The sequence below is a fragment of the Erpetoichthys calabaricus genome, chromosome 8, assembly GCF_900747795.2.
Source record: "Erpetoichthys calabaricus chromosome 8, fErpCal1.3, whole genome shotgun sequence".
NCBI lineage: Eukaryota > Metazoa > Chordata > Cladistia > Polypteriformes > Polypteridae > Erpetoichthys > Erpetoichthys calabaricus.
In genome coordinates, this window is record NC_041401.2 from 157,747,216 (window position 1) to 157,770,218 (window position 23,003).

The 23,003-nt window shown below is 37.9% G+C and overlaps 1 protein-coding gene across 1 annotated transcript; it reads left to right on the forward strand.

Moving 5' to 3' along the window:
* The first annotated feature begins 6,309 nt into the window (after positions 1 to 6,309).
* c8h2orf69 (chromosome 8 C2orf69 homolog) lies at positions 6,310 to 20,024 on the forward strand. The gene is made up of 2 exons (XM_028807633.2): positions 6,310 to 7,101; positions 15,717 to 20,024. The coding sequence occupies exons 1-2, from the start codon at positions 6,880 to 6,882 to the stop codon at positions 16,515 to 16,517; spliced, it is 1,023 nt and encodes a 340-aa protein (XP_028663466.1). The 5' UTR covers positions 6,310 to 6,879; the 3' UTR covers positions 16,518 to 20,024.
* The last annotated feature ends 2,979 nt before the right edge of the window (positions 20,025 to 23,003 follow it).

The window sequence follows — 23,003 nt, forward strand, 5'->3', positions numbered from 1 at the left end:
TAACCATAATTACTAGTTCGGCATTTTTAATTTTAGAAATTAATTCCATGCAGTACATTTTTCTAAAGTTTGAGATACAGTATACATTTTGTCAGTGTGTCTTTAACAGTACGCACCTTGATTTTTCAAATTCCATGCCCGTGTGAGTTATCCTACAGTTTCTTCAGTTTTCTTTCCTATCCAAAAGATTTGCATGTTGGGATGGCAACTCCAAATTGGGCCTGTATGAGTGGATGTGGTGATCCCAGTAATGGTATGGTGTCCTGGTCAGAGTTTGCTCCTGCAACACAACAAGAACCAATTTTCTATTCCACCAAAATAGATAAGTTATCTAGAATATACATGAATGACAGAGGGTTTCCACAGCATTTTCAAATATGCATTTGATAATTAGTGAATGAGAGCAACTATTGCTTACACCAACAATAAACAGACACTGCCATTAGGCCTAGTGGCAGGCAAGTCCTGCACTGGAATGCAGGTTCATCCAAGTCTGAATCATGTCCCAGGTCAGTGTTATTGAGATAGGCTTCAACTCCCTCACATCAATTTGCTGGATAAATTGGATTTATAAAATACATAGAAAATATTCTTTACTTTATTATACTCTTCTGTAACATGCTAAATAATAGATATTTTATTAATTTAAGTCAAATAACTTGATGCAGAATGACTGATCAACATTTTTTGTGGTGTATGTAATTTATGGCAACAGTCTTTATATAGAATATGCTACCGTGGCTATTCATTTGTCTGTCCAGGATTTTAAATCATCTGTAGCTCGCAAACCATTTGACCTATTCACCTGAAATTTAGTACATATATACTATGTAATGTCTACTGTCCACTTTCTGGGTGATGATTGACCTCCAATGTTATTCCTATTTTTATTTTATTTTATTGTAGAATCAACTCTTGGCAGCGGCATGCGCCGTTCTCATTCCCTACCACCTTTGCCGTCATTTCCTCTATCTCTTCATATCTTAAATCATTCTTGAGGCAGATTGAAGATTTAAGTGCCAGTTTAAGTAAAAAATTAAAGAAAATGTACTAAGTAATTGCAACACAAACACTGACTTAATCAGTTTTAATGAGAAAAGATGCAGATGAAAGAAGAGAAGAAGCGGGCCGCTGAGGTGGAGAAATGAAGAGATGCTCAGGAAGCAGCAAGCACATCAACCTCTGAGCAAACGAATGTTAAAGGTACAGAGAAAGAGTCTGAAAACTACGAATCCTCAAGTCAAGTGTATTTACTGCATGTTATTGTGCAGTGCACTGTTACTGGTATCTAATAATTCAGGAGAACAAACAATCTCTGCATTAATGGAAAACTGAATTTCTCAGCTCTCCAAATTTCTATAGGTATTCACAGCTTTAAAAATTGATTCGAATTAATTACAGTAAATTAAACTGGCACAATGTTATTACAAATGATCCTCATATAGCATAATAGATTTTTTTAAAGCTTAACTACACCTACTTATTAGGAGGTTGGTCCCTTATTTGAGTTTAAAATACAATACTGATGTTGGACCACAAATTCAACAAAGTAACTAAAGTGCTTCATGGCAATCCTGGCCCATGTGCTCAAAGGTATTCTAAAATAGTAACACGTTGATAATGGATCATACCATAAATTTTACCACAGACATTCGATGTGCAGACTGGAAAAATAACTCTCTTGTTCCTGAATCTATTACAAAACTTTCATAAGCTTGTGGTATGGTGCTGCAGTACATGTTGGTGAAAAGGCTAGTCGGTTCTGGGATACTTGCTGCCATGAACCAATGCACCTGGGCAACGATGTGCAGATCATTGGTTCAGTTGTATTAGAGGACATAACATGATATTGAAAACACATCCCACACCATTGCACCGCTACCACCAGCCTGCACTGTTGATGCCCAAAAGAATTTCATGAACCTCAAACAGTGGTGAATCATTAGAACTGGCAGTCAGCACACCAGTTAACATTGTTCTGTTCCTCTGGTGTCTGTGTTTCAAGACACCATGTTGCAATGTTTATTTATTCCAACATAAATATTTTTGCTTGTTGTTGAAATAAGTGAAACTTAGTTGGAAATTAGCTGTCTCAAACAATTTTTCACAAGGTAAAACTTTGCACTTTGCATTGTGATATTCTTCTTTACATACAGTATCCATATTGCAATCATCTTAGTTAACTTGCAAGTGAATGACACTAACGTACAGTAGTTGCTCCCCTTTAGAGTGTCATTTGCACCTTCTGTAGTCAGTAATTGTACCTTTCTGGATAAAATTAAGGGATCAAACAACACAGAAAATATGATTTAAAAAAAATGGTAAAAGAAATTTACCATCCAAAGTTTGGAAAAGAATACAGATTTTTGAATTTCTTCTAAATGTAAAAAGTATATTCGTGCATTTTTGTGACTGTAAAATAATAGAAGTGAAAAAAGCATCAACTAATTAAAAAATTTGCTCACTTAAAAGTAAAATTAACACAATGACCTGTAGCCACAGATGTGTTGCAGGATCACTGATTTACTCAATTAGCTGAAATGAAAATTTACCCAAGTGCAATAAGCAAATGTGAAGACTGCTTAAAATTATTTTTATAAATTTAATTGTTGAATTTAATTAACTAGTTTATACTTAAGAACGTACTTCCAACTGTCGTGACAGAAACATCTTTAAGTCAAACACACTAAATAATGAAATACTATGTTCCAGTTTTTAACTCGCTGCATTTGCTGACAAAGTGAAGAACTCACTTTAAAATCTTCCCTTTAACTTTTACCTCAACAAACAGAATAGTAGAGTGGCTATGAAACGGAACTATAAACTATACGAATACAGGTTCTGTCCCCACTTCTGACAAAATTTGTGATTCTGAGCAAGTCACATAACTTACAATTGTTAAAAAAAAATAGGCAAACAGCTACACCATATCCTGATATTCGAGTAGGAGTAAAGGTATCTTCCAAACAATACTAATCACTTATTATGTTGGGAATGGTTTAATACACCATTACTATGATGAAAATCTTTTATTATACCCTATTCCAGTAACAACATTTACATGATTTTCATTTCGGCAAAAATTAAAAATCAGGCTAGCAGAGGTTTTCTGTCTGCCCCCAGTATCCTTGCTACCTGAATGCCCAGTCTTTCCTTCAGGCAAGTGATCACTCTCTCTTAGCTATTTTTATAATGATCAATAGAAATGGGACTACAATAATTACTCCGTATCAAACCAAGTACCAAATGGCAACATGCAAACAAATACATCACTACCTGAGAATTTTCTAATAGCTCTGTCAGTACTCTGTAGATTGTCCATGGAAGGAATTTTAACTTTTTACTTTTTATTTTATCTTTCTCTCTTCTGTTGCCAGCTGGCTTGATGATGAGCATGTCACATATGTTGTAATGTGTAAGTTTCATGTTAATACTCTTCATTGTCGCTAAAAGGTCTTTGGGGTGGCATAGAGCTTAGTGCTGTTGCTTTGCTGATCTAGGGCTCAGTTTCTGGCCAGGTCTGAATGAAGTTTGCACAGTACCCCATTTGTCATCCGAGTCTTCTCTTTGTGCTCTATAGTTTTATGTCTCATCTCAAAGACATCAATTTAGGTTGTCTGGCAACTCACATTTGGCCTAATATGTCTATGTATTTGCAGTTGTGCATCCTGCAATAGATTGGCATAGTATCGTAGTTTGGTCCTGCTTTATATACCCAGTGCTGCATTGGTATGTTCCAGCGTCCCATGAGCCAATGTTAGATTAACTGTATTAGGAAAATGGATGCTAATCTCTGCATACTTCTGTGTCTGACAATCTATATAGAGTTGAGTGAGGTAAACCCAATTTCTGCTTTTCCAGAAAGAGCCCCCAGGTCTTCCTCAGGGATTCCCATTCCCTGTTAATGTGAAGTAGTAATTCATTCTTAAATCCCAGCAGGCAGTACCCAAAGCAAATCCTCACTAGGATAAAAAAAACAAAAAACAAAACAATACTACTACTCACGTGCATCTTTCAAACCAGACAAGCTGAATTAGTTCTACCCTAAAATACTCCATAATTACTGAGCTCTTCACCCTGTCACAGAGAACACTTTGGGTAGAAGTGTGACCTTGCTGTAGTGCTGGGCTTTATGTGTTCTCTTAATGTATGTTGTAAAAAGCCTTGTGTTCCCAGTACCCTTATTATTGGCAAACCAATTTAAGATGAATGGTCAGTCAAAGAGCAACGCAAAGTTACCATAAATATATTATAAAGAAAAATCGACCAGACAACAGAAGCTGGCACATTTGTCCTATGTGTTGTATATGATATCACATGTTGTATACCACATTACCATAACAACAACAACAACATTTATTTATATAGCACATTTTCATACAAAAAGTAGCTCAAAGTGCTTTACATAATGAAGAGAAGAAAAATAAAAGACAAAATAAGAAATTAAAATAAGACATTAGTTAACATAGAAAGGAGTAAGGTCCGATGGCCAGGGTGGACAGAAAAAACAAAAAAAAACTCCAGAAGGCTGGAGAAAAAAATAAAATCTGTAGGGGTTCCAGGCCACGAGACCACACAGTCCCCTCTGGGCATTCTACCTAACATAAATGAAATAGTCCTCTTTGTAGTTCGGGTTTTTCATGGAGTCACTTGATGCTGATGATCATACAGACTTCTGGCTTTTAATCCATCCATCATTGTTGGAACATCATGGTGCTTTGGGTAGATGGTGGTGGCGCACGCCACCACCAACAGGACACCGGAAAAGGAAACAGAAGAGAGAGTAGGGGTTAGTACAGATTTTGAATGAATACTTATTATAATGAATTGGATATACAGAGTATCAGGATTAAATTACAGTGAAGTTATGAGAAGGCCATGTTAAAATAATGTGTTTTCAGTAGTTTTTTAAAGTGCTCCACTGTATTAGCCTGGCGAATTCCTACTGGCAGGCTATTCCAGATTTTAGGTGCATAACAGCAGAAGGCCACCTCACCACTTCTTTTAAGTTTTGCTCTTGGAATTCTAAGGAGACACTCAGTTGAGGATCTGAGGTTACGATTTGGAATATAAGGTGTCAGACATTCCGATATATAACATACTGAACAAATAATAAAATTCAATATGGTTCAAAAACTAAAATAACTGTACTTTAAAATCAAGTACTTTCATATACATAACCACTTTTGTTCATTTAAAAAGGATGTTCCCCCCCCCCCCCCCAACTTAACAGTTAGCTCATCTAACTTTCAGCCAATCAACTGTTTTTTGAAAAGCAAATCTGACATTGCAGTTAATGCTTGCGTTTTACTACATAACGTGGATTAGTAATGCTGCCAAAAATAATATCTTAAAATGCTTTTTAATATTCTGTGTGAGGGAATGAAGTCACCCAGCTGCCACACATACAGTGTGTCTACAACGTTTTAGCAGCTGACAGGAACACTGCCCTATTCATCAGAATGTCATCACATTGTTCCACAGACTTATCACATTAACATGTAAAGTTTTTTATGCTCAAGCAAAACTGGCAAATCACTTTGGATTCTTTCTTAAACAAAACTAGCATTTTATATCCCATCACAGTAATCAGCACTTTTAGTATGCAAAATGCGTAACTTATGATGCTAAGAAAACATGCATTTTAATAAATGTATATATCCCAAATAAAATTAAATAATAATTTACAAAAACAATCCAAAATACGTGTAGTACTTTGAGGCAAGCTACAGAAAAGCTTAAAACTTTCCAGACACAGAAAAACCAATCAATCATTTCTCTAATATTTGTGCACCCTTGATCAGTCTTTCTGGGCTCTTCTGCTTTAGAGCCAACAAAATGTATGCCCTTGCCATTTTTATCAGGCTGCAATAAATCCCTTAAAAATATGTGGCAAAATTAAGTATTTCACGTGTTCCCCAGCCCTTGTTAGATCCATTCGAAGAAATGAAATCATTCTTAGCAGTAATATTTGGTCATTATATAATTACGTACGTGTTTATTTTAAACGATATCTTTAATCATTTCAGCAATGCTAATTCATTTCTTTTGGAAATCTAATTTCCAGTCACGTACAAATTACCGCATCCAGCGATAACAGGTTTCGAAATTTGAAATACAGTACTTTCGATTTCTATTCCTGCGCGTGCGTAAAAGAAGCTGGTAACTGGAGGCGGAGCATTTGAAAGTTTCACGTGCGACGTAAGAGACCCCCCCCCCCCCCGTTAGTTTTGATTGGTTCACGCTATGCTCACGAAGTTGCCTGAGACCCTATAGGACGTCTACTTTCCACAGAAAACAAACTCGGTGAGCCCACAGATGTGTGCTCGACGTGGAAGGTTGTTCAATCTGTATGGTGTGGACGTGATTAGTAATATTTCAGATATTTAATACGAAAAGTCCTGCTTAGAACATAAAAAGTGCATGCGTTAAATTAAATAACTTTAAATCAGCCTTATCAACGCACTAACGGAAAAAAAATGCAAGAAAAGCAAAATGAATGTCCCAATCTTATTTCAGAGCCTATCGAATGGGTTATATGAGGGCATCGTGACCGTCCTTTCGATTTTAATTCAAGGCGAGTGGGAGGCACTTTCTGTATTTGGGCATGCAGCCTATTTTGTGGCTGTCAATGTCTGTACTTTAACAGGCGATCACTGGGCCCCTGTCCGAAACTGCGCCATATGATAGACGATAATGTAATTTAGACCTTAAGACTGGTCCAAACCCATGACTCTTGTTATTTTTATTCTAGAATTACCACGCCCAGGGGTTGTAAATCACAAGTTCATCCAGAAGGGGCCGCTGTTTTGTTTGAAATCCAAGGCCCGCTTGACAAAGTACAGCCTTGATATCTCTCTTGGCTGCTGACGCCTTTAGATGTTCGGTCCCAGAGCCGTTGTGGCTCTTTCCGCCGTTGCCTTCGTTAGAAATATGAATGCATCAGCCACTACTGCTGCTCCGGGGGTCCCTGGTTTGCTCAGACTGCACGCTGTCCAAGGCTATGAGGTTCGTCGCTGCAACGAGATGCTGCTGCTCCGCCCCGGAGGAGACAGCCCGACCTCCGGTCGTCACGTCCTCTACTTCCCCGGCGATATACAGGTGAGTCGTGGCCGCGAGCGTGCATCAAGAGAAAACAGCCCGTATGATCCCTGCTTGCATGTTTAAAAAAAAAAAAAAGGTAGTCACTTCCTTGAAAATCATCTGACCCCCTGACAGCCTGTACGACTCAATTAAGTGGAAGGCTGCGTAATTCAATTGAAAATAGTTCGATCTGCTCTACAGGTGCTGTAGGCTGGTCCTCTGCACTTGACACTAGTTTTAGTACATGGCATGGTCTTATGTGGGAGGTTTTCATTGAGGCAGCGAAAGCATTTGTGCTTTTCCTTGCTTTTTAACCAGTAACATTGGAGGTATTCACGTTTGTTCACGCTGCTTCTTTACTGGAACTTAGTTCCTTTCTTTATTTGTAAGCTTACTTCAGCTCTCATTTTATATCATTAGTAGACCGTACCGAATTGTATTTATGTTTCTACTTTGTAAAATTCGATTTTGGAAGCCTTGTGCATTGATTTAACGTGGTTTTAGTATACCTGTCTCTTCACGCTCATTTCCAACAGAAGTTCTAAAAAGTAAAATAGCATTTCAGGTGCAATGCCGAAGTCTCCTTGCTTCCCCCAAGCCAAACGTATTATTTTTCCTTTGTTAAAGTAAATATGTCAGTGCTATTGATTGATTTTCTCAGACTTGTATTTTGCGTGGTACTGAATTCAACGTTAGAAAATATTATTCAACCGTAACTGCAACAGGGTTTTAAGTATGTTGATATTAACCCTGCCGAAATAATCCCCTCTACCCACCCACTAAACTCCAGACTGCAAGGTCAGAATCAATTGAAATTTAATGTCGTATTTTGACCTGTGGATTATTTCCTAGAAATTTCATCATGTAAAACGCAGGCAATTTTGGGTCCTGGGGTGGGTGCCAGTGAATATGTCACAGCACCTCCCCTGTACATACCCAGTAGAAACATTTTTCAGTAACTAAATTGTTCCTGGAAACTGGAACAAGAGTATACTTAACAAATATAAAAGATGTTGCATGTCATATATATATATATATATGTATATATCTTCTAATAAAATCAAACACACTGGTGTCCAGAACGGCTTAAAGGATAAGTTTGGTATTTTTCAGGTGGTAGTTTTTCACAGTAATGGTATACAGTAGTTATTAGTTTATATTATTAGTCTTTGGCGATTAGTTTGGCACAAGACACTGCATTCTTGCGTGAAGCATATTTTATACATTTTAAAGAATAAGTAGCATGCTCTTGTGTTTGATAATGAAACGTATGGATTCCGGGGTCCAATTATCACATTATGTGCTTCAAAATGTCTCAGGCATTCAATGTATTTAAGTGTCTTCTATGCAGCTGAACTCTATTGCCTGGACAGGGCACCAGTCCTTCATAGTGCAATTACACACACTCCTGTATGAATGAGTCAGTTTAGAAATGCATATTCACCTAAGTTTAACCAGACCAAAGTTTAGTAATTTTAGTATAGTTGGGTATAGGCCGATGGGTAGCGCAAAGTTGTCTTTCCTGCCTCAGAACATCAGGTTCTACATGGAGTTTGCCTGTCCTCTCTGTAAATTTACAGATTAATTGATATGAGTGTCCATGAGTTTACTTGCTCAAACGTGTTTTCCCCAGTTATTTTATTAGAATATCCTCAGCAAGACCCACTCATCTTGCATTAAAAAAGTTGAAAATTAGTTTGTGCCTAACTTATTGCACACTAGGGGTGGGCGGTATGACCAAAATTCTATATCACGGTATTTTTCTAAATTATCCCGGTTTCACGGTATTTGACGGTATTTTTTTCCCATGCATGAGTGGATGTTAAACACATTTTCCACTGCAATTACTGGCTAAGAATAACCAATTCCACTGTCAAGAGCATTGTACATTGTACAAAAAAAAAACATTTTAATGTGCACACAAGTATTAATACAGGTTTGCATTGCCCCATAAAGTGATACTTTTCAAGGGGGTGGCACTAATGAAGAGAAGGAAATCACATTGCATGACAGATGCAGTCAAAATATAGAACCTTTTTATTTAACAAATTTTGCAAAAACTTAAATTATAATTTTGACAACATATTTTCAACCATCCAAAGAGGTATTTAGACTTAGTAAAATATCCAGAAGTGCTTGTCAAAAGTTGTATTGCACTGAACATGTCTTAGAAAAGGAATAAATAAATATTTTTTGTAAAACAACTACACTTTCTGTTAATGTTAACAATCTCTGTCCACTGACACGTTAAAGTGACTTTTTAAACAACTTTACCATCATTAAACTGCATAATATTTAAACTAATAAATAATAACAATAAAATAAATAACTGTATTATTACTGATAGTTGCACTATTACTTCAAGGCTTCAAAAGCCCAGGTGCATTACACAGTATTCACCAAATTAAAATAAAATAAAACAAGTGCAATCTTGGTGATGACAGAATTCACTGTCTTAATCTTCTTTATTTATTTATCTGGTTTGTACAATGCTATATACTGTATACGCTGCAGTTCTTTATTATATTCTGTAAGTGCCTTGTGCATGGGAAAGGCGCTATATAAATAAAATGTATTATTATTATTATTATGACATCTTTACCAACTGAACTATCATTTAGGCAAACTGCATTAATATGGACCTTGCTTCAAGCTAAGCTATATACATAAATAATACAACTGCAACTTGCATTTATAATGCTGTTTGTGGTATAGCCCTACGGAATCGTATTAGGGCCATGGTGAAGAAAAAAAAATACGGACACAGGGAAGAAAAAAAAAACTATACGTCGAGAATAAAGTCGACATTTCCACTTTATTCTCATAGTTTACTTTATAATTAAAGTAGAATGTCGTAAACTAAACTTCATGCTAAAATCATTGTTTAATTTACTAGATTTTCTCAAACCCCGTCATAAGTTAATGTAGCACATTAAATGCTTTGTGTTGTGTTCCCCGACCCAGTTGTCCCAGATATTCCTGCTCTCTGAACATTTAGAATTTATATCAAGTAATTATTTATACCTGTTCAGAGAGCATGAATATAATGTGAATGGATTCTGTGCGGCGATCGCTGCTGGTGCCGGTGCCTCCTCTTAGTGCAGAGGAAGTCAGTTTAAGAAGCTCGGGGAACACTTAACACAAAGCATTTAATGTGCTATATAACTTATGATGGGGTTTGAGAAAATCTAGTAAATTAAATATTCATTTTACGATGAAGTTTAGTTTACGATGTTCTACTTTAATGACAAAGTACGAGAATATCGTCACAATATTACACAGTACCCAGGTACATTACACTGTATTGAAAACAAATAAAAGTACAACTTGGCTTGCAGTATTATCCAGTACTATAGAAACAGTATTTACACATCTGACCTTTTAAAACTAAAGCATCTCCAGGCGACAGACGTGACTCATTTTTTTTCAGCTCTCTGTCCATTTTCACCACGCAGCATTCCTACGCTACCGCCCACTATTTGGTGGTGTAGCAGTGAAAAAGAGCCCTAGTGCAACAAATCTGTGTTTAGCGGTGTAGCAGTGAAAAATGTCCCCACTTGAACAGTTTCCCGCTGCGCCACGTTCCGAACGTCGTTTAGGCAATTTAAACCGGTGTTGCGGTATAAGAAAAATCCATTTCATAAAAAAAATAAAAAACGGTTTTCGGTATGAACCGGTATACCGCCCAGCACTATTGCATACTCTGTCTTTTTCATTTTTGGAATATTTATTTTATTGTACATGCACACAACACACCATGGAAACCATGACATAGAGGTGACTTGGTTCTTTTAAAACTCTTAAGACTTTTATTAAAGATATGGTGCAATGAAATCAGTTCACTTAAGATTTATTTGTACAATGAAACTCTTATCTGCTCTTTTCACTACACCTCCACTTGACATGAATCTCACTCTGTAGGCTATGTAAAATAACCCACAGAATGTAATAGCTGAAAAATCTGCACTCTTAGTAAAAATAATCATTAGATTTGAATGCACATCTGTGTTGTTACAAGCCATGACAGAACATAGTGTAACAGCTAAAGAAAAAGAATTGCAGAAGCAACAGTATAAGCAGAATATAGCTTGTTGCTGGAGGATTTTTAGGTTGTCTTAACTCCACCCATGATGGTGTCTGTGAGCACACATGAAGAGAAAATCTATTCTTGCCACAAGAAAAATAGTTCAAAGATAAAATAATTTTTACTAGTTTCCTTTCATTATTGTAAGAATGCCTCATAAATGTGAATGGCATGTTTTCTTATATCAAAACCTTTGCAGCTTTGAAGTGGACTTACTGTACTTAGTAAGTTTCAAGGCTGTTTCAATCTATGAACCCTTCATCCTAACTGTAAACTGCAAGAACAGAATAAGGTATTCTGTAACTGTGAGCAAATGAACATAATAGTTATATCACTTCTCCACATAGTCTCACTGCAGGTCAGTGGACTTCTTGTATAATTCCACTAACGTTTTCATCTCCTAGAATAAGAAGCTTTTCAGCTATTCCCAAGTATAGGTCAGTCACTTCTTTAACTTTATCAACGAGGTGAAGCTACGACCATGTAGAGCTTCATTAAGTGGACCAAAAATGTGATAGTCTCAAGGTGCTAGATCAGGGCTGCAAGGGAGTGGTAGAAGACATTCAACCTGCAGCTGTTACATTGCTTCCACCATTGTGGCTGCAGCATGGGGACGTACATGGTCATGGCGCAAAAAGATGGTTTTTGACAGTGTTTCTGTTTTTCTTTGAATTACAGGTCTCAGTTTCTCTATAAACATAGAACAGTATGTTGTACTGATCACTGATTGTCCATGTCCCTGAAAATGTGACAGAATAGGACTTTATAAGTTCCCAAAGAAGGTCATCATGATTTTCTTGGTAGAGGGCTGCCCTTTGAATTTCTTCTTTATTGCTACATGCTTTCTACACATTCATTAACTTCATTGAATCATGCTGTTTTCATTTGCGTACTAAACCAACATCCTTCAGTGAATTTCGGCAGGTTTCATTCCCTTTGCCCAACGAAGTCTCATTATTCAGCATTCAACAGTGGTGCAGTCCCACTGTGGAGCATCCATGTTTATTTGATGTTGGCTTCAGCTGTGCATGTTCAAACTACTCCTAAGCCATCACAAACATGTTGTACTGCGTCATCTTCTATCTGTTGTAGTTATTGTGTGATTTTTCAAATTGCTTTTATTTTTTGATTTACCCCCAAACATACAATAGTTGTTAAGTAACTTCATCTTAAAAAATACCAAATTATTCTTTCATATTACTTTCTGCCAGTTTTTTGAAAAGTAAACTATAGAATGCTTGAAGTAATGTGCTGAAGGATGAATGTAGAACTCGCTATTTACAAAGTCATGCTTTACAATCAGTAAATCCCTACCCATAATATCTGTTTTTGTAATTTTTTCATTATGCAAATAAGTGACTTTTACTTGCCGTTACACATTACACCATCAGAAATTCTAGCATTCTGGACACTTTTTTTTTTTTGGACTTGAAAATCTGAATTATTATCTTTGCTTTGCTCTAACCCCCTAATCCCCGGGGTGTGCTGTGCGCCAGCCACTTCACATCTCTGCTACTCGCGTTGTGAAGAGGGGGTCTGAACTCACGCTATGGAGATCTCTCCTCTGAAACCCCTTCTTAAACAGTGATACAATGGGAAACAAATAAATTTTTTTTACCTTCTCTTTGCTCGATCAGCTTCTGGCCTGCTGCTGCTGCCATGATCTGCATGTTGTGCATCGCTTTGAACATTTAAAAGCCTGTACAGCAGCTGTGCTTTTGTCTCACTGCTTTGTCTCGTGGGAAGTTAGTGTCTACGAGAAAAATCACATCTCGTCTCCTTCCAAGATTTTTTTTTTATAATCGAGAGATTTGCTTAATGGTCATATTGTGTTGTGATGGCATATTTTGCATGTGTTTTCTATGTTTTATAGTACAGGGTGGCGCAGAGAAACGGGAAAATTTAGAACTAGGTGTTGGCGACCCTGGGACGTCTGCAGTTGTTTGGGACCAATTTGACCTCGTTTAGAATCCCTTGCCATTAGTTATAATAGAGTAATAGAATGGTACGCGACGAGCGTTCACTGTGAAAGCCTCTTATAAGAATTGTGATAGTGTGACTGCTGCGCAGTTTCAGCATCATTACCAGTTAGGACATCATGATCCCATCGTGTCCCATCTGCACATGCGATTACAACATGGGTCCGTAATTTAGAAGAAATGGGTTCAGCCTTAAAAAAGAAGTCCCCATGTGGAGCCACTTCACATACTCCCCGACAATCGATGGCAGCTTTTCGTCAATTGTTTGGAAGGTGCATCATTTCACGCAACGGTGACATTCCATGGCCTCCAAGATCCCCAGATCTCACTGTCTGTGATTTTTTTTTTTTCGGTGGGGACATCTTAAAAGCCAAGTGTACCGCACACATCCTTCAACCACTGCTGAACTAAAACGGAGGACTGAAGAAGAAATTGCTGGCATTCCTATTGACATGTTACATCGAGCAATGCAGAATTTCCACAACAGGCTGTCAGAATGTGTATGAAGAAATGAACAACACCTTTCTTCAAAACATAAAATGAATGTTGAATAAATATTGATTACTAACATTAATTGCATATCCTGTACTGTACATTTCATCATTAAATGTATTTTGTAATGTGTTTATTTGTGCATTGAAAGTCAATTGAAAATTTCCCATTTTCCTGAGCCATCCTGTATGATTGGGAGGATGTTACAACATGATATTTGTTACGATATGTTACTACTGATTTTCAATTTTTCATCTATATACTCTTGCATTGTTTTTGTTTTTATATATTTACAGGGTGTGTTGTTTGTTCTGTATTAGTATGGGGCTGATGAAGCAGTAGTTGTGTATTTTACTTACCTTGTTTATTCATTTATAACTAGCCATGTTACCTTTTGATGACAGATAATACATTTTAAAATATTTAAATATTTCTTGTCTTATGTGTACCTTAAGCACCTTTCCTTGTTATCCTTGTATGTCTGAACATCTCTTGTCTGGCGCTTCCTCATTCAAGCTTGTTCTTGTAAAGCCTGCTTCTTAGACTCTGCCATTTTGAGGCACCTTGCTCGCCTGTCCACATTTATATTTCACATATTTGAAGGTGACTCTCGGCTTGCCTCCAGTGGCTCCTTGTGTGTCTTGCATTTGCACTTCCTCTTTCTATTGCATCACCAAAGCCAAACTAATCAGATTGCTCAAAAGGGTCAGACACACACACATAAAGGGCTCTTAGCATTTTATTATATGGTAGATTATTCAGACATCGATAAAAGTTGAAGATCACATGGTCATATTTGGTTGCCTAGTTGTCAGGGTTCATCTAAACAAAGTGTCCAGAACCACCCAGACATCTCTCCAGGTTCACCAGTTTCAGGAGACATAGCATGCTGGTTTTAAGGTAGTAGTTAAAGCAGCAGCAAGCACAGCCATTCGTTTACTTTAGCTAGAGAAATATACAGAAAAATTTATGTGTTTCAAGAGTGACTGTAATTTATCTGATAAAATGTCTTTGCCAGATCAAGGGAGTCACTCTGAGCAAATCTTATTTAATCTTATCAGATCTTTCAATTTATTACTGGGGTACACTTTTTACAAATATGAAGAAACAAATGTCTTTAGTGATTTCCTGTCCCAAACTTCTGTCCAATAGGAGCCCATTCATTAGTGTTGAAGGCCTGATTGGGCTGCTTGTTGGGGGGTGGGTGGGGGGGGGGGGGGGGGGGGGTAGCACACATAAGCCCGCCTTGGCAGGGAGGGAGGTCATAGCCTTAGGGACTTCTGAGCAGCACATGTACTCTGAACATTATTAAAGTCACTGACCATCTTGAATTCAGCAACATTTTTATGACAATACTATACATGACATAACTAGCATGCTGATTTAATTTTGCACAAGATAAGCATTAGTGTCAGAATTTGGCACCTGCAGTAGACCGGAGTCTGTCAATGAGCAGCTTCCTTTTAACTTTTCAGTTCCACAAATGAATATAAGATGTGAAACAAGTACGAATGGTGTAGTGTGAAAGTTGTGGAATGTCTTAAAATGTAAAAAGTTAGAGGTGGAAAACAAAGAACTGTATATATATATATATATATATATATATATATATATATAAAACAGTTCTTTTATATTTAAATTAAATTGTTAAATATATTAAGAAAAGCTCTTCTGTGCCACTTCTAATCAAATCAATTCAGCAGTTCATTTGAAAGTTAACACTGACACTGATCATTTTACCTTTGCACAATCCAGTTTCTTGTCTTGTATGCTTGTGTTACGTAATGGAGTTAATGCAACTTTCAGCAGAATTTTTAACTGCCTAATTTTTTCATCTATTTAAAAACAGATTGGTTTCATTGATATATTTTTGAACTAGTATTTTTAAGCTCTTGAGAGGTAATGATACCAAAATTCTTATTATCAGTACTTTGTTAGTTAATATGAGTTATATTTAGGGAAAATAAAGGGTTAAAGAGTATATAGTGGATGTAAAATTGTTTATACAGTGGTGACATTATTGCCAATTCATTTTGATTCTCCTGTGTTTTGATTTTATTTATTTATTTTGAATACAGAATTTCCATGAAGTGATGGCTTCACATCATGAGAACCACCAATGGCTTCCTTGGAGTCTGGAGAATGTGGCAGTCAAATTATCCAAGCACTTTCCGGGTAGCCATGTGTGGGTTATCCGAGCTTCTCGCATGTACTTGCACAAGTTCAGTTGCTATGATAACTTTGTGGAAAGCAGCCTGTTTGGAGCACCAGAGCACTCATCAGGATATGGTGCTTTCCTCCACCTCCAGGCTTTGTTTGTCCATGCCTTTGAACTGGCTAAAAACCCACTAGATTCTGTTGGTATCAATGGGTCTGCAGGATGTGCAGTTGCTTCTAATAGTTGCTATGAAAGCCAAAAAAGTTCCAGTTGCAACCAGCCTTCTGTCATGAGTTCATCTCTCCCTGCTAATCTAACACTTACATTAGTTGGCTTCAGTAAAGGCTGTGTGGTTCTAAACCAATTGATTTATGAGCTTGCAGGAGCCAGAGCTAATTCAATGACTTCATCCTTTGTCAAGCACATCACAGACATGTACTGGCTAGATGGTGGCCATCCTGGCGGTAGTGACACATGGGTGACAAAAACTGAGGTTTTGAAAGAACTGGCCTCAAGTGGCATAGCTGTTCATTGTCATGTGACTCCCTATGAGGTACGTGACCCAATGAGAGCCTGGGTTGGAAAGGAGCACAGTAAATTTGCACAAACTCTAAAAGAGCTGGGAGCTCCCATTGTCAACATGCTGCATTTTGAGAATGAAAAACCTTCACTCGAAAATCATTTTCGTGTATTAGAAATGATAAGTAACGAAGAAGTTTAAGAAAATTATTATTTTAAAGGTGGATCTTGCACTTTTGTGGACAACGGTCCTAGAATGTCATTTCTGCAGCAGCTGTTGTTTTGTCTGTTAGATGGTAAAGCGGTTATTTCTGAAGAATGATAACATGTCAGCCGTAATTATATCATGTCAGCTGCCAATAATGACAACATGGTGACTCTAAAAGCATATTTTTTCTTAATACAACTCGAGGAAGCAGGTTCACACTGTGATATTTTAAGACCATGATCACCATCTTAGATTTAAAATGGCTTATTCATTTTAATGAGGCTGCTGTCATAGCCCCCATTGTTGAGTGATTTTTTTAAAAGGCAGTTGGATGAAAATGATATTTTACATTCCACATCTACAGTAAACACTTTAAAGGAAGGTATCGAAAAAAAACTTTTCCTTGTCAGTTGATATTTTGGCTCCTGCTTGTAAAGGAAATAATAAAATATTTAACTGACTACTTTGAAGTTTACAGGTGTCTTAATTTTGAGGTTACCATTGCTTTCAATTATTAAATGGATGATGTAGTCAGGTTTTATTTTTAATCAACTAAGTAAAAAACGCAAAAAGGGGTGTATATGAAAGAGGCAAATGTGTGGTAGGCATTTCATATTCGAGGATGGTAAGAAGAAGAGTAATGAGCTGCCCTTCTCCTACAATTCAGGTAAGCCATAGTGTAGTCACCAGTTATTAAGCTAAAGTTAAGTTTCCCTTTTAAAAATACTAGGGGGCTCGCCCCCGTGCTCGCTGCGCTCGCCAACCCCTGGGTTTGGTCATCCGTATATAAAATTTAAAGAGATTGTTATTTTCATTCCATTCATTTTTTTATTTCTTGATATTTGCCAGTAATAAAGCTATAGTGAATGAGTTATCTCCCCCCAAACCCCTAAGGGCTGCTTGTTCCGTGCTGCGTGATCTGCATGTTGTGCTGCGCGTTGTTCATTTAAAAGCCTGTACAGCAGCTGTCCTTTTATCTCACTTCTTTGTTTTGCGGGATGTTAAAGTGTCTCCGAGAATTTGTTTGTAAGTAGGGCGTGTCGTGTAAGTAGTCTCCTGGGACTTCAAAGTGTCTTCTGAGAAGATCACGTCTCGTCTCCCTCCCAAGATTTTTTTTTTATAATAGTTTAATTCTACCATTTCTCTCTATCACTGTTTATACCTTGTAAATGTTATTTTTTAACAAAATCCTTGTTTATATTTTATATTAATAAGACTGTATGAAATAGTTTTTGTTTTGATAAAATTAATTACATTGATGACCTTTTATTCATCAGAAGAAAACTTCCTGTGCATCAAATACAGAGATCTCTGTGTCCTTCAGATGAGATGTAAAACCGAGGTCCTGACTCTCTCTGGTCATAAAAGAGCCCTGGGCTACCAATGTAAAGAGCAGGGTGTATCCCGATGCTCGGGCTAAATTGCCCACCACGGCCTAATCATTTTGGTCCCCTAATTATCACTGTCTCTAATTGGCTATCTTTCTCACCTCTTCACCACCTAACAGTTAAAGTGTGGTGAGTGTACTGGCGCAATAATGGCTGCCGTCACATCATCCAGGTAGGAGCTACACATTAGTGGTGGTTGAAGTAGCTCCCTACTGACCGAAGTTCTCCATGTAAGTAGTGAGAAAACCACTATATAAATATAAAGAATTATTATTCACACCCTTAGTAAGTAAAAGCAAAATGGTCTGTGAAAAAAATGTCTTAGTTTATTGAAATCTGAAGTATCTGTGGAGATTCTGTTTGGAGGAATGACCCCTTGGTATGTGTTCTCCAACCTCATTATGTATTATAAGAGAAGGCATAAAGCTGATATCGTGACAAAGGACGGTTGTACAAAGTATTAAAAGAACAGATGTCAATAATTGTGGCACACATTGGAGAAAAATATTTTGTTTTATGAGAATTTTTTTTCCATTCAATTATTTTACTTCAGTTAAATCCTAGATTTAAGTTAATATTTTGAATGAAAAATAAAGAGCATAAACAATTAAGACATTTATTCACAGTTTGCTTTTATTTACCAAGGTTGCAAGTATTAATAAAGGGTGACAATATATTTTTATACACAAGTAAGCTTTTGTACACTGCTACTTTTGCCAAACATATGTTTGTGATATTGAAGCAATTCTATACTTAATATATAGAAAAAGTTGATGTACTAAATTGAACTGTAGGAAAAGTGCTTATTCTCAAATAAAATCAAGGCAACTTATCCCTGGTCAATCAATTACATTCCACCGATTACACCCTTTAGGCAAGTTCCATCCATCCATTTTCCAACCCGCTGAATCCAAACACAGGGTCACGGGGGTCTGCTGGAGCCAATCCCAGCCAACACAGGGCACAAGGCAGGGAACCAATCCCGGGCAGGGCGCCAACCCACTGCAGGACACACACACAAACACCCACACACCAAGCACACACTAGGGCCAATTTAGAATCGCCAATCGACCTAACCTGCATGGCTTTGGACTGTGGGAGGAAACCGGAGCGCCCGGAGGAAACCCACGCAGACACGGGGAGAACATGCAAACTCCACGCAGGGAGGACCCGGGAAGCGAACCCAGGTCTCCTTACAGCGAGGCAGCAGCGCTACCACTGCGCCACCGTGCCGCCCCCTTTAGGCAAGTTTTAAAACCTATTAGGCTATAGTTAATAGTTTCATTGAAAGCTTAATATAAATTCATTGAACATAGAAAGTACAGGGACAAATGTCAAGTGATGTTGCCCTGCCTTGTTTTTATACTTTAAAGGTTATAATGAAACTTAGGCTTGCAAACTTGGCCCCTATGTGTGTGCCCAAATGCTGCTCTTAATACTATTTTGCTTTCCGTTGAATGTGGTACACTAGTGTGAGGTTTTAAAACCTTTAATTTATGTCTATTATTAAATATAAGATGATGTTCAGCAGTTATGGACGTGTGCCCTGCCATTCTGCTGCATCTTTCCTGAAATCATTTAAACAAGTGTAGGAAAAAAGGGCAGCAGAGAGACACAGCTCTGCCGCCTTAAAACACTTGAAAGCTGGATTCTAAGACCAGTCCTGTCATTGTCGGTTGATTTGGTATGCTCTCCTCGTATCTGCATTAGTTTCTGCTAATGTTCTCTTTTTCTACCTCTTCCCAAAGATGTCCATGTTAGGTTAGCTGGTACCTGTAAATTGGTCCTGTATTCTGGCATCTTGTCCACCATTGACTCCTGCCTTGAGTATGATCTCACTGGTAAAGAAGCTTCCTATATTATTTAGAAAATGGAGAAATTGGTGTTTAAAGTAGTAGGATTTATGTTGGAATGTGAAGTTTATTTTCATTGTAGATATTTTGTCTTCCCAGAAAGAGGTTGTATCAGTTTGTTTTGATTACAATGTGTTTTAACAGAGTAATTACTAAAGCTACCAAACACCTTCATTGCTGTATTATTGCAAATTTGTTCAGTGAATGTGTTTAAGTCTTCCACCAAAATCTAATATTAATAAAAGCCACCTGAGTAAATAGCACTGTGTTTTTCTTATTTATTTAATGAACAACATTATTCAAGCACCATCTGTCACTTTGTGAAAAAGTAATTTCCTACCAGCTAAAACAACCAATTAAAGAGTTAAAGTCAGCTGATCAAACAAAGCCAGTCTTGCTTGGTCACAGCCAGCCCTTCTCAATATAAACCTCACTTTTATGACTCTTACCATCAGAATCAGGTTGCCAGCACAAGAATTTAAAAGAAATACAAAGCCATGATCAAAGGAAACTCCTGAAGAGATCAGAAAAAAAAACTTTTGATATCTGTCTGGAAACGGCCACGAAGGCATTGCTTTGGCTCCTCACTTAACCTCAGCAGACAAACACTAAGAATTAGTGATTCTTCCTAGGAATAGCAGATCTGCCAAAATTATTCCAAGCACAGTGTAAAACCATTCAGGAACGTAGAGAATCCTACAAGACGTCCAAAGAACTGTCGGCATCGCTTGCTTCTTCAAAGGTCAGTTTATGATTCCACCATCATAAAAGACACTGGACTAAAATGGGCTTCATTGGAGAGAAGAATTGCGGAAACAGCTAATGAACATAAAGACAGATGAGGCAAATGTTAAACATTTTGTGTAATTTGGATTCTGTGATGGCCCCATTATGTCCAACAAAAAGCAACCACAACTTTCCATTTTATGAACACCATACAAACCAGTAGACATGGTGATGGTAATGTGCTGGTGTCTGGATGCTTTGCTGTTGCAGGACCTGGGTGACTTGCCTCATTTGAATAAAACATGAATTCAACTGTCTATTAGAAAATTCCTTAGGTAAACATCCAGCCATTTGTCAATGTGCTCAAGTATAGTTGGGTCACCAGGTAATCTAAACCACAAGCAGGTCCACATCAGAATGGCTGAATTTCGGTAATATTTAATTTTTGGACTGGCCTTGTGAAAGTCTAGACCTAAAGCTAATTGAGATGCTGTAACAGGGCCTGAAATTAGAAGTTCATGCTCAAAACCTACTATCATTTCAGCAAAACATTGGGCTCTACATCCTCCACAACAATGTGAGAGTTAAAGTGTTGTAGGAAGGGTTTGGTTGCAGTCATTGCAGAAGAAAGTAAGTGTAAAGAGACTATTTGTCCCACACAGTACAAGTTGGCGTGTTTGTAACTTTGTTCACTCAAAAAATGAAAAAAGTTAAGTATTTCTTGTTCACTTATTTCCCGGCTATCTAATGGATACTGGTTGAAGACCTGAAAAAAACTGGGGTCAGTAATTTCTGTGATTTGAAGGAATTCAAGAATGGTGCAAATACTTTTTTTGTGGCATTGCAAATACATCTTGGTAGTCTGTCAAGAATATGAATGAACTTCAGCATCTGTATGAGCTTTCAAGACCGCATTTGAATCCGGTGACAGAGGATCTGAAGGACATACAGCATGTGCTAAAGAAAAAGCTGAGTGAAGCTTACAGAGTTGAAACAGAAAACCAACTCACTCAGAATAACATGTTTGGCATGGACTGGGTATAATTACTGGACTCAAGTTATCCAGGGCTCAGGGGCTAGAAAGGGATATGGACAAAGCTAATACCCTGAATCAATTTTTAAGTAGATTTTCCCTTCCACTGCCTCCTTTTTTCAATGATCATTCTCCCCACACCATCCTTATTATATCAATAGCTCTTGCCATGTTAACTGGAATGGCCAGTGATGAGTCCACCTCTGACCATCCGTGTGAATTGTCCATAACTGAAGTCCAAGTAAGGCGAGAACTAAGGAAGCTACACACAGGAAAAGCCGAAGGACTAGATGGAGTCAGTCCTCGAGTTCTTAAGGCCTGTGCTGACCAACTTTGTGGTGTCCCCTATTATCTGTTCAGCGTGTCCCTAAGGCTTCAGAAAGTGCCACTTCTGTGGAAAACATCCTGCATTGTTTCTGTTCCAAGACATCGGGCGCCTCTTCACCTAATGACTACAGACCAGTGGCACCTACATCTCACATCATGAAGACCTTTGAGAGACTGCTCCTGAACTATATGAGTCCTCTTGTGGTAGACCACCCACTGCAGTTTGCCTATCAGACAAAGATTGGAGTGGAGAATCTGTCTGCTGCATAAGGCTTATTGTCACCTGGACAAAGCTGTTTTTTTTGTTTTCTTTTTTCTCCAGCACCTTCAATACCATCCAGTCATCCCTGTTAAGGGGTAAACTCAGAGGTAAACAGGTAGATGAGATTGTGGTGTTCTGGATAATGGATTCTCTTTCACACAGAGCACAGTTTGTGAGACTGAAGGACCAATACAGATGTGAGCAACACCTGAACACCACAAGGAACAGCCCTGTCTCCTTTTTTCTTCACTCTGTACACCTCCAACTACAAATATAGCATCAGGTCATGTCACTTGAAGAAATTCTCAGATGGTTCAGCGCTTATGGGGTGTATCGGTAAAGGGGATGAGACAGAGGAGAGGAGTTGAGGGGGAGAACTTTGTTTCTTGGTGCAAAGAGAATTGTCTGCAACATAACAACAGCAAAACCAAGGAACTGATTACTGACTTTAGCTGCACCAAAGAGCCTCTGTGGTCTGGTCACTGTTCAAGAAGTGGATGTAGAGGTGGTCCACTCCTACAAGTACTTGGGGGTCCACATTAATGACTGGATTGCTTCATCTTGGAACATAGAGGAACTCCATAAGAAAAGGCAGAGCTGGCTCTTTTTCATTAGGAGACTGTATTCCTTAAATGTGGGATGTGCCATCCTTTACATCTTCTGTAACTCTGTGATGGCCAATGTGATTTTCTACACTGTGTTGTGCAAGTCTGGTAACATCACTTCAAGAGAGGCCTACCGAATCAACAAGCTGATTAAAAAGGCAGGCTCAGTTATAGGACACACTGTGGACACCCTGAAGGTAGGAGTGGAGGAAATAATTAAAACAAAACTGATTGCCATTATGAACAATGCTGCATATTCTCTCTCTGACACACCAACTTTCAGCCA

Excerpts from the sequence above, each read along its gene's own strand:
- c8h2orf69 (XM_028807633.2), top strand. The coding sequence starts at position 6,880 with ATGTTCGGTCCCAGAGCCGTTGTGGCTCTTTCCGCCGTTGCCTTCGTT. Across the intron at positions 7,102-15,716 it reads ACTTCCCCGGCGATATACAG|AATTTCCATGAAGTGATGGC; the intron begins GTGAGTCGTGGC and ends TTTTGAATACAG.